The sequence below is a fragment of the Triticum dicoccoides genome, chromosome 5A, assembly GCF_002162155.2.
Source record: "Triticum dicoccoides isolate Atlit2015 ecotype Zavitan chromosome 5A, WEW_v2.0, whole genome shotgun sequence".
NCBI lineage: Eukaryota > Viridiplantae > Streptophyta > Magnoliopsida > Poales > Poaceae > Triticum > Triticum dicoccoides.
Window position 1 is genome coordinate 551,532,459 of NC_041388.1, and position 13,107 is coordinate 551,545,565.

The 13,107-nt window shown below is 43.3% G+C and overlaps 1 protein-coding gene across 1 annotated transcript; it reads right to left on the reverse strand.

Moving 5' to 3' along the window:
* Window positions 1-4,675: 4,675 nt before the first annotated feature.
* LOC119302732 lies at window positions 4,676-8,107 on the reverse strand. Its single transcript, XM_037579780.1, has 2 exons — window positions 5,764-8,107; window positions 4,676-5,065 (listed from the first exon to the last, which is right to left on the reverse strand). The coding sequence occupies exons 1-2, from the start codon at window positions 8,048-8,050 to the stop codon at window positions 5,001-5,003; spliced, it is 2,352 nt and encodes a 783-aa protein (XP_037435677.1). The 5' UTR covers window positions 8,051-8,107; the 3' UTR covers window positions 4,676-5,000.
* Window positions 8,108-13,107: the final 5,000 nt, after the last annotated feature.

Sequence of the window (13,107 nt, forward strand, 5' to 3'; positions counted from 1 at the left end):
GACATGAGGAATTTTAATAACATTCATTAACATAAGGCAACAATACAGTCCACTCCAATGTCTCATGGGACAGAAGGATTCACAACATGTTGTAAACATCTTGTTTACAATTTTCACACTTGATTGACACTGATAATAACATTAAACCTTACTGTCATAATGATCATTAAAATTCTCAGTGACATACAATAAATATGACAATAGAATTAACATCTATAATATAAATGTCACTGCCACCAAGTAATCATTAAAGAGGACATTCGGAGTGAAAATGTCATAAATATAAATCATCATAAGAATTTCCAAAATTATAAAATTTGGATATCAAAATTATCAAGATTCGCCAAATAATAATATTGGGCAAATTAATAATTGTCAAATAAATGACCATGTGGGAAAAAAAACTTAAACAAAGTTTCTTCGTTAAGAGAATTGATCATAATCCATTAACATCATTTTGGACCATTATGAATATTTGAGTGGTGCACATCATAATAAAAATGTCATAAAATGCACCAACCTACAACTTTAGTTTTTTTTTTCTAATAGGCATATTGCCCCAACATTATTATGACACATAGAGGTGCGGAAAACCAAACCACGCGTCCATCATCATTTTCCTTGAGGTGGCCTGAGCCCATCAGAAATGATCACATCTTTAAGAAATCTCATAAGTATGGCATCAACATTAAAATCACACTCAATCAAATTTTCCAAATAAAATATTCAGAAAATTCAACGGGCGATTCATAGTGCTCAATATTAATATCCGTTTATAACATTAATTTCACCATTGAAAATATACTAGAAATGATATCATCATTAAAAGGTGCCATTAAAAAAAACAGCGACATTAGTGTCAAATTAAATTTTCCAAATAAAATTTCCCGTTGGTTCCATTTTATTCAGAAAATTTAAATACATAATTTCAACACAATTATAGGAAATTCCAAAAACTTTTAGTGCATACACATTATTAGAAACTTAACAAATGCACTAAAACTGCACAATATGCCTAAAGAATATATTTCCACCCATAAGAACCCACGGCTTTCTATTAATAAAATTTCATCATCATTAAATGATTTCCATAAAACGGACATAAACATTATTTACACAAATAAACATTAATTACATAGAATGACTTAAGCATAATTTACAACATAATTTTATGGCTATTGTCAATTTACAACAGTGCAAAACATTTTGAAAACAACCATAATATCAGGAAAAGCACCGAATAGACTGAAAATGCCTATAACATGATTTTGTCCAATATAACCCATGACAGCCCATTAGAAAACTTAATGACCATTTTAATTTTCACATATAAATTCGGGATCTGTTTCTAATATGAACAGTGCATAAAAGATACACATTTTCATAATATAGCCACCGCGCCGCCATGGCCGGCGAGCATCTAGCGCCGCCGAAGTCGCCTCCCTCTCTGCGTGAGCGTAGAAAACGGGGAGATGGGGAGAAATGAGGCTAGGGTTCGCACCGGGCCGCAGTTTTGTTCCGCCGAGGCTCGATCTGGTCTGTCGATCCAATCGGACGGCTGAGAACAACGCGGAGCATAAACGGGCCTGGGTTGCACAAATGAGCCAAATCTGGCAGTGGGCTCTTGCCCAGGTTAAGTTAGCCCGCAGAAAACAATGTTCCATATTGAAGTTTTCATCTGCTGGGCCAGAAAGTCAACAGGCCGCTGCTACGCTTTGGGCCAAGTCCGGCGTGCTCCTCCGTCGAAAGTTGCTGTCGGTGACGCGCATGAGGCGGTGGCGTATTCGGCGCGGTATCTCGCCGGCGGCTACCGATGCAGGCTTTTGTGGCGACAGAGACGTGCTAGGCGCGGAGGCCAAGCGACGCACACGTCCTTGAGCGTAGCAGCGGCGGCCGCATCCTTCCCGCGCGTCGTCCCGAGAGACGGCGGCGTCGCCGGCGTCGGGATCACCGCGCGGCGTCATTAGGTGAGCCCAAATGCTCTCTGTTCTTTCAATTTCGTCATTTTGGGCTCCGATTTGGGGAAATTTCGGGTTCCAGGGACTGAATTTTTTTTTTCAAACATTCAATTCCCCTCCTTCTAATTGCTTTACCAGGGCTAAGAGTACTAATTAAAACACTAACGTAATGCGGAAGCATGGCTCAATTAGTCTAATCTGGGTAGGTTAAACATCATCATTGTAGAATTAGCACTAGCCCATAGCAATTAGTATCTGAACCGAAACAATTAACCTTAAATGTAGATTATCAACTTATACGTTTAAGCATCAACCATTAATCTTAAACATGCATAATTTGATCTTACCACAGGGTTCTAAACAAAGATCATTCGTGCTCATGATACCAATGTTATAAATAAAGCTTTAGGTTAACATAAATTGGATCTGGATCTCTTGATTAGAACACCAATACATGTGCGGTAGCGTGAAAACTTACAGGTGCTTGACGAAATCCCATACTCTTGATGCAGGCCCTACTCGATGTAGCACACGGGAATAGTTGGCGAAGCGGAACAACACCGGGTGAATAGCCCATGGCCGAAAGCGTGAACGTAGCCAGCAGCAGGGAGATCGTCGGGGAAGTATGGCAGGAGCAGGGTGACGTAGTTGGCAGCAGCAGCGCTGCCAGGAGCCTTGCGGGTGGCAGAAGGAAGCCGCCGGCACAGCCTGGCGGCGGCCAGCGGTGGAAAACGGCCTTCCAGACCATCAGCTCCCTCTTTTTAGGATCGGTTGTTAGCATTGAGGGGTTTAACCCGTTTTGTTTTCTCTTATCAGAACAGGTACGTGACCTCTTTCCTTTATATGAGGGGCTGATGGCCTGGGGACCGAAACCAAACGTTGGGTTTGGGTGCCCCCGATCAAAGCACCAACGTGGGATTGGACTCCCCTTTTTATCTCGGTCTATAACAACCTGAGATCAATTCCAACAGAGACTGCTCAAATTTTTAATCACAATAGTTAAGCATTTTACTAAGTGATCTTCCTCATCTGAAATGTCACCACCTTTGCCTTCTGGTTACCACGCATCAGAGGTTAAATTGCCGTTCTAAAATATGTCATCAGTTCACAGTTTGGCCCGGTCTTGAATCTAAAGGGTGCTATCATTATCTTCAGAATCTTCTTCAGCAACATTCTTTGTAACTTCTTCTGTATTTCTGCACATAAAGATATCGATACGGCTGTAGCTCCTCTTCTGTAGTTAAGCGTCATGGTCCTAGCAATTTACTTCTCTGTAATGTAGTTCAATGAGGCTGCAGTTGCCTAGTGAAATGGGGCAGTAGAAGTCTAGAACTGAGTTTGATGCAAGTTTCCTTTGCCAATTATACCCTTCTGCCTTTGTGATAAATGTTGTTACTTAAAAATTGGTTCAATTATTGTCTTGTTTTAGTAGCATAATCAGAGGCAGCAAAATGTGCTCCATTTGTCACTATTTATAATGTCATTCTACCATCCAACAACAAATATGTTTAGTTTCTAAGATGAATGGCGATTAAGAATGTGAGTGTGCGATGATACCGTATCCACATAATTTGTGCACTTCCTCTTTGGCTTTACATCTTCTTTGCTTTCCAATTTTACCTTGTATAATACCCTCACCTATGTTTAGAATGATGTTTGACCAATATAAATGGGTGTATTGGGTTATCATCTGATACGAAAATCAGCGTTGATATGCTCTTTCTACGGATGGACTAATTGTGCTTCTTTTGTTTTTGCTAGAAAAAAGTAACTGCGGAGGTTGGGAAAATGCTGATTGCCCAACCTTGAGGAAAGAGAGCCACTGCCAAAGTACCGGAAGATTTTCGCCATTCAGGTGCTTCATCAGGTACAACCACTCATGTTTTTTTTTGTCACTAGTAAATTGGTTTGGATTCTGGGTTCCTCAGTAAGCTAGATGGTGTAGGCCATGATCTATTTTCTGAAGAAGAGTAGGGTTCAATCATTTGATTACTTCTAGGCTTAGGACAACAAGGTATGGCATTTTATGCCATCTGAACAGCTGCAACAGGCGGTTTATGGAGATCTTACAATGATGGTGTTTAATGGTCATGTATGGAATGGACATGGAACAGGAATACAATGTTGAGGAAAAAACGACGACTCCGGTGCGCCTTCGGTGAAGGTTAAGGGATCCACACTATACTGGTGAGTTTGAGGCACCAGAGCCTGGAACCAAGTCTGGGGTCTGAAAGAAGCACCCCATATGGTGCAATGCAATGCTGTGATGTTGATGTGTTGTTGTTGTCACTGGTTATTACTCTGCTTTCTTGCACTATTAGCAGTTTCTTGCTACTGTTAATCTTCAAAGTATCGTATAAGTTCGATGAAAGATGGAGCTCTGTAAATTTATTTATTCAGAATTTGATGTCGGACTAGTAGTACTTGATAGAAATTACCCTAAGATAAAAATGATACAAACCGAGAACAAATACATGAATTCCAGTGTATCCTTATCGTACACACGCATGCGTGTAAATATGCAAAACAAAGATTCAACAAACTTCACTGAATGCATCTGCTCCTGATATTGAGATGCTTGCCATGACATCGCTTGCAAGAAGACGAGCTTCTTTAAAATGAATAGCATGTGTGCGCCATTCACAATGTTTTGAAATCTAAGCACGATCCATAACTCAAGTGAAAACAAGGCAATCCAGTTTTGAGTAGCACCTTACTCATCATAATAAGCTGTAAATCCAGCCACATTAATACCACTGGTCGAAACCAAGCTTGTCTTTGTCAAGACATGGGCTGTATTTGAAATTTGAATTTCATAGCATGACATACTCCTAAAACACGAAGACAGAAGGTTTTTTTTTCCGAAAAGGAGGATGACCCCCGACACGAAGACACAAAGACAGAGGTAGCAGATACAAAGAGCTCTTGTTCTTGTAAATAACCCTAACCAAACCATCCAACGCAGCCAGCAGCAGCAGCTCATCTTCAAAGTCTTTCTGGGAGGCAAAAGTAGAGAGATCCATCTTTCTTGACGCCATTTGGTTACATCATCGTACCACCAGCAACTGCGTGTGGGGCTTCATCGGAGGCCGGCAACCGGCCCCATGCTGCACCGTAACAAAGAATTGATCAGATAACATGACGAACAAAATAGGGAAAGGAGCACTTTGCCCCCTCAAAATCATTTCATCTTTAGCTGTCCATATCCACCAAACTATATATAGATGGAATGCATCCGCGTTGGAGGTACACAACAACGAAAACTGCTCAGTGTCTGATTAGCAAAGCTTTGACTAGGTTAACCAACTCTTGAGCATAACCAGCGAAAAAACATACATACTAGAGCATCCAAACAAAACATACAGGATATAGCCCCTACTACACATTCACCATTGAGTTTTCAGGTCAGCTGCCTACTTAATCAGCACCAACTACTCTTTCTTTCCTCTGGCTTGTATCAACATCAAAGACGGCATGACAGGAAAAATCAGACTACTAGTGGTTGCCTACAATAAGCCGACTTTGCGGCATGACTCAACATCAGAATAATGTAGCAGTACTACATATCTAGAGACAGAAAACGAGAGAAGGCGAGCAGACCTGAATACAAATATCTATCTACCTAAGCAGAAAATGAGAGGAATAAAGCAACATATTCATCAACGTATTTGGGCACTCTTGAACTTAAACTACTCAACAATGTAAGCCACAAGCAAAAACACTGAAATTCTAGTCAATGGCATGTTTAGCATTCATATCTTGGTGCACGTGTTTGAAAAAACAGTACGAGATAGTCTGTATGTACCTCCAATGCAGAACCTCGTGTAGGGCATGACCTTTTCAATGCTAAATTCACCCATCTTGTTGGCTCGGCCTGAATTAAGCTCAACTGCATACAACCCAGCCGGAGTTCTGAGGAAGATTACCCTAACTCCTTCAGCAAAACCAACCGTCCACACATCCGAGCTCGACATGTCCAAGAGGGCACGAGGAGGGAGCAACGGCTCGAGCTCGACGACCCTGCGTCGTGTCCATGCCGCAGCTCCTCCAGGACCAGCCTCCATTGACCATAGATAGAGTCTAGGCTTGCGCACTGACGCAAACAGCAACATGCCATCCTCCACACCCAGGAGGTCAAGGTATCCCTGGTCCAGGATCTCTGGCGCCTTGATCACAGACAGTTGTTGCTCACGAATGTTGTACTCCACGACGCTGTCACCCTCATAATTGGGGACATATACCTTATTATTTCCCACCACAGCAGTGCGCCCCCCGGTATCGATTTGAAGACCCGGGGTCTGAACGGAGATCATGTCGCTCCACTGACGAGTCTCCGATGAGTAGACAGTGGCGAGGGTAATGCTTCCTTCATCTGCAGAGCCCACCAGGGCCACGAGGAAAGGGCCACCATGGCAGTCGAGGTGGTCACATCGGTCTATGGCGCAGAACACCGTGGCATTACAGTGTATGCTGCCATTGTAATAGTCGTCGGGGTCGTCGCCCGGCCAGTGCATGATGTCGTGGCACTTGGGGTCGTCGTCGATCTCCCGCCAGTTGTCGGTGACGAGGTCGCAAACATCGAAGGGGGCATGGTACCCAGGGGCGTAGAGGAGGGCGAGGCCATGCCGGGAATCAAGAACGTGGCAGTCCCGGTGGTCATGGGATGCCGGCCGGCGGAAGGTCGAGGTGGAGACAAAGCGGTTGCCCCTGCGGTATTCGTTGTGGAGGAAGCCCAGCATGGGCGGCGCCCCGTGGAGAGCGCGGTAGCCGCGGGCGAAGCAGGGGTCGGAGAGGATGGCGCGCCAGCCCCTGCAGACGGCGGCGGCGCGGATGAGGCTCCTGGGGTCGTCCGCCGGGAGGCGCATGAAGACCGCGCGCATGGCGTCGTCAACCAGCGGCGGCGGACTCAGCGGCATCGCCATGGGGGTGATGACCTTTTCAATGCCCTGTTCATCATGCACCTTGTTGACTAGTCTGTATGTACCTCCAGTGCAGAACCTCGCGTAGGGCATGACCTTTTCAATGCTAAATTCACCCACCTTGTTGGCTCGGCCTGAATTAAGGTCAATTGCGTAACACCCAGCCGGTGTTCTGAGGAAGATGACGCTAACCCCTTCCGCAAAACCAACCGCCCAGATGTTCGACTCCGACATGTCCAAGAGGGCACGGGGAGGGAGCAATGGCTCGAGCTCGACGACCCTGCGTCGTGCCCATGCCGCAGCTCCTCTAGGACCAGCCTCCATTGACAATAGATAGAGTCTAGGCTTGAGCACGGATGCAAACAGCAGCATGCCGTCCTCCACACCGATGAGGTAAAGGAATCCCTGGCCCAGGTTCTCTGGCACATTGATCACAGATAGTTGTTGCTCACGAATGTTGAACTCCACGAGACTGTCACACTCATAACTGGGGACATAGACCTTATCTCCCACCACAGCAGTGTGCCCTCCGTCGTCAGTGCGCAAACCCGGGCTCCGAACAGAGATCTTGTCGCTCCACTGACAAGTCTCCGACGAGTAGACAGTGGCGAGGGCAATGCCTCCTTCCTCCACAGAGCCCACCAAGGCCACGAGGAAAGGACCGCCGCCATGGCAGTCGAGATGGCCACATCGATCTTTGGCGCAGAGCACCGTGGCATTACAGCGTATCCCGGTCCCGCTGAAGAAGTCGTCGGGGCCGTCGCCCGGCCAGTGCATGATGTCGCGGCACTTGGGGTCGTCGTCGATGTCCCACCAGTCGCCGGTGACGAGGTCGCGGGCCTCAAAAGGGGGGTCGTATGCAGGGGCGTAGAGGAGGACGAGGCCGTGCCGGGAGTCGAGGACCTGGCAGTCTGGGCTGTCCTGGGACGCCCGCCGGCGGAAGGTCGAAGTGGGGACGAAGCGGTTGTCACTGCGGTACTCGTTGTGGAGGAAGCCGAGCATGGGTGGCCCGCCGTGGAGCGCGCGGTAGCCGTCGGCGAATCCAGGGCCGGTGAGGATGCCGCGCCAGCTCCTGCAGACGGCGGCGGCGCGGGCGAGGCTCCTGGGGTCGTCCGCCGGCAGGCGCATGAAGACCGCGCGCATGGCGTCGTCGACCGGCGCCCTCATCGCCATGGGGGTGGAGATCGGGATGATGGCCCGTCGGCCGTCGGGAGTCGGGGTGAGGATGGGGAAAAAGATGCGGTTGCGGCGGCTGAGTCGGGGTGGGGGCGTGACCTAGGCGGCGGCTCTAATTGGGCCGGGATGCCTTGTACTCTCAACATCTGGGCCGGGATGAATTCGGCTTCTTCGGTTAACCTGCTAAAATAACGATTTCTGTTCTAAAACAAAAACCCGTGTGTGTTAAAATAACGAACCGATTGAATTTTGTTTGGTCACTCCCAGTAACACAGCAAACTTTGCTAAAAAAAGAGTAACACGGGAAACCGAATCTTCCTGTGCACCGAAAAACCGAATGCTATTTTCCATCTAAAAAAGAAAAAAAACCAAATGTTATGGCATGATGATGATAATGGGATGCACCATGTACACCGTTAACAAAGCAGTTTTTATGACGTATTTCCACACACAGCCTGTCTATGCATTTCGGAGTTCCGCGCCAAGGTATGGATGGAGACCGACGCATTGTGCCCAATGTGTGCAATGCACGGCTAAACTTATCAAATAAGGAGGATAATGACTTTTTTTTTCTTATACTGGTGAAGGATTAGGACAGGGTGGCCCTTTGTCTCCTCTCTTGCTTAACCTGATAGTAGATGCCTTCTCTGGGATGTTAGTCAAAGGCTCTCAAGCAAGTTTGATTAGTGCGGTTATCTCCTAATTTAGTGGAGGGTGTCATGTGCCTGCAATATGGAGACACACCCTCCTTTCTCGGAGAATGGTCATTGAATATCTCTTAGCCTTAAGTGGATCTTGGCTTCTTTTGAATAAGTTTCTGGAATGGGGATTAATTATCACAAGACTGCTTTGGTGCCTATTAACATGGATACTAGTGAATTACATGCTTTTGCGGATATATTTTAGTGTGTAGTAGGTGATTTTCCCTATAAAGTATCTGGTAATTCCTTTGCATTTTGAAAAGACTAGTACAGAAGATCTTCAACCTTTAATTGATAAAGATTCTTGCTAAGATTCACTACTACATATCATAGCCTTTAATTGCCAAGATTCTTGAATGAATTTAGCATGATGATAATTTGTTGTCATCTCAAACGGGAAAAAGGGAGGCCCTAGCACCAGCGATCAACTATTAGAGCTTCCTTTAGCTCGTTTGTACTGCTCAAACAAAAAAAATGTAGGGATTTTGCGTTTCTTTCAAATTCACAAATATTTCTCAAATATCGTTCAAATTTCAAATTCATGACCTTTTTGTAAATTTTGAAAGAAAATGAAAACCCGAACACTTTTCAGATTCATGAACATTTTTTACTGGACAATTTTCAAATCTTGTTCATCGTACAAATTTCAAGTTCATGAAGTTTTACACGAACTTGAAAAAAACTATGAACACTTTTCACTAAACAATTTCCAAATCTTGTGAATGTGTAATTCTTCATGAAGTTCTGCATGAGTTGAAAACCACTCACTCTCTATTTTTTTTCAAATTCATGAACATTTTCCATTGGACATTTTTAAAATCTCGGTCTCTGAACAACTTCCAGATTCACAAACATTCTTCACTAATTTTTTTTTGAAATAATCAAACAATTTTCAAATTCATGAAATTTTCCAGGACATTTTCAAATCTCGTTCGCTGGACAAAATTTAAATTCGTGAACAATTTTTAAAAGCATGAAGAGAATTTTAAATTATGAACATTTTTAAAAAGCAAAAAAATTATAATTTTGAATATTTTTTCGAGATTTTTCACATTTTTTAATTAATGAAGTTAGAAAAAAAGAGAAGAAAATAAAAAAGGAAAGGAACATAGGAAAAAATGAAATAATCTAAAATAAATAAATAAAAGGTAAACCAGAAAATGAGTAAAAAATGGTTTCGAAAACCTTCAAAGATTTCTACTTCCTCCATCACAGTTTGTTGGACGTATCTCGCGTCGCTCTGGGCCCAAGGTGCGTGTGATTGGCAGGAAATAAGGAGGCGCTTGGAGCTGCGCTATTGAAGGAGATGCGCCTAATGAATCGCTAAACCAACACATGCGGGAGGCCATGCGGAGCAAATATGAAACCGATTCTCACTTGCACTCATGTTCACACTTGCATGCGCTGCACAAACCATTTATGTTCCCACTTGCATGCAGTTGAGAAAGAGAAACAGAAACAGCCTAATGCGCCCCAATTAATAGGATAGTTAAGGAGCTGCGCCCTATTTCCGTGGGATTGTAAAAAAATCTGATTTTGAAGAGGCATCTAACAAACTGTGATGAAGGGAGTAAAACTAATCTGCATATCTCCTAGTGGTTCGACACAAGCTTCGTTATGATTCCTAATGGGTCGGCTCATGTTCCTATGCTAGTGGGCGATCGGAGTTTTAATGCTCACAATGAGCGATACATGTCATTACTGGTGAACAAAGATTGAAAGAACGCCAGGCGGTTGGGCCTTGCCATCTAGGCGTCTCTAATTGGGTCGGGAGGGCTTGTACTCAACATGTGGGGCGGGATGAATTCGGCTTCTTCGATTACCTAAAATTAAAAAAGTGCATACGCACTGTTTGGGCGAATCGAGCGCCCGGCTCCTGGCCACTTGATTCAGCGCGGACATAGACCAGGTGTCATCTGTGTTGAATCATTTAAACCGATTTTGAACTGTTGCTCTTTAAAATAGTGGCCAGGGAATATAATTAGAAGAAAACGTAGTACGTGATGTCCATTCTCTCTCTCCGCATGTGACTGATTTAACTACTTTTTACAAAAATTAAAAAAATCATATCTTTTAAACCTTGCATCGGAATTCAGATCCGTTTTCACATTTGGCCTCTTCACATCGAGATCTTTAAAACTAGATCTCGCATGGGTATGTTTTGATGAAATTTTTTTGATGCCAACTTTGGAGCTATATGGTGCAACTTTAGTACTGTGTTGTGTAACTTTAGTACTACATGATGTAACTTTTCTCAAAACAAAAATTTAGAACTGCATAATCCAACTTTCTATGTGGTTGCAACGTAGCAGCCATGACAACCTGATTTGCAACTAGTCTACTGCCGTGGCCAACTACCTACTCGTAGATGTGCAACCATCCTTCGAGAAATACACTTTGGTTCCTGGTTGTATATGCACCCTATATGGGGATTTTTTTTAATATTTTAATAAAAGTCAAAATAGGTAAGAACTATTTTGACAAAACACTTGACTTACTTTTGCACTGATATATAAATGTCGACGAAAAAAAACAAAAGTTGACCTCACAGCAAAAAAGACAAAATTTATTTGCTACTATAAGTCACTATTCACACTATTTTAGCCAAAAAATTGTCTTTTTTGAAAAGAAGTCAAAAGGATATATTTTTTGTGGATTTTATTTCTCACGAGTACAATAGAAGGTCAAGTTTATTTAAAAAATATTTTTGGGAATTTTTAACTTTTTGTTGAATTACTAATTTTTTCCCATATAGGGTGCATATGTCCCCATAGACCAAAAGTTCCCCTCCATCATCCTCCCTACTTGTAATGTAGTCTAGTTGCACACACATTGATGTTTAGTTGGCAGGAAGACTAGTTGCACACACATATGCTTAGTTGGCTTTTAATGTTGTCTAGTTGCATACACATTGATATTTGGTTGGCTTGTAATATAGTCTAGTTGCACACACATTGATGTTTAGTTGGCTTGTAATATAGTCTAATTGCACACACAATGATGTTTAGTTGGTAGGAAGACTAGTTGCACACACATATGCTCTGTTGGCTTGTAATGTACTCTAGTTGCACACACACATATGCGTAATCGAGGTGACAATGTAGTCTAGTTGCACACACATTGATATTTAGTTGGCAGGACTAGTTACACGCATATATGCTCAGTTGGCGCGTCAATGTAGACTAGTTGCACACATATTGACGTTTAGTTGACAGAAAGACTAGTTCATCGAAACATTCCCATTGGGATCTAGTTTTGAAGAACACGTCGCGAGGGTTTCAACGGTGAAAACGGATCTGAATTTCGACACACGGATGGAAAGTTATGCCTTTTAAAATTTTAAAATCCCAAAATAAATATAAACAAACACATGCACATGCATATGTATGCACAAGAGGAGATGCATATGCTGGCATTTAGTCCTTCCGTTCGTAAATATTTGTCTTTCTAGATATTTTAAATGACTATTACATATGGATGTATGTAGACATATTTTAGAGTGTAGATTCACTCATTTTGCTACGTATGTAGTCACTTGTTGAAATGCATAGAAAGACAAGTATTTAGAAACGGAGGGAGTAATACGTAACAAGAAAATGGACTACTAAACTAAATATGTAGCATAGACAGAAATAGTACATGCACGCAATTTAGAATTTAGGTCGGTGCTCGGTACGGCTACCGAGCAGCCGGCCGCTCGCTAGACTTGCTAAAATACCAAATTGACCGATTATTTTTGGTGAGTAACACAGGAAATCGAACTTTTCTGTACACCGAAAAAAACGAATCCTATATATACTTAAGTGATTCATCCCCACTACAAGTATTTATCTCAACATGCAGGCCATCTAACTCAGGATCCTACCACATCAGTGAACTCCTAATATGCATGATGCCACGTCGAACGGGACGAGACTTGCCTGCTCCCTTCTCATACTCCCATCCGTGCTTCCACATACGTGGCTTAATTTGATTAGAACAAAATAAGATCCGCCCCTACCCCCTTAAAATCAGGGAGGAGATGATTAAATTAGAAAGAAAAAAAGAAAAAAGACAATCATAGAATGAAATGTGAGCATGGATGAAAGCATGGAAAAGGGAGCAGGCAAACCGAATCCCGTCGAACATGCTGCTACCCGCGTACAGAAAGGAGCGAGGCACGACGTTTTGTTACCATCCCACATCTGCTTCATCCGTTAACCACGGGATCCTCAATAATAAAATAAATGCGTGTTATCTTCTCCGCAATGCCATTGGTATTCTCCCACTTTTTATTTCCGCCTCCTGTTCGTGGTTGTTTGGATACTGAGAATTAGTTGTGAGATTATAGGAAACGAGTTTTTGAAGGATTTT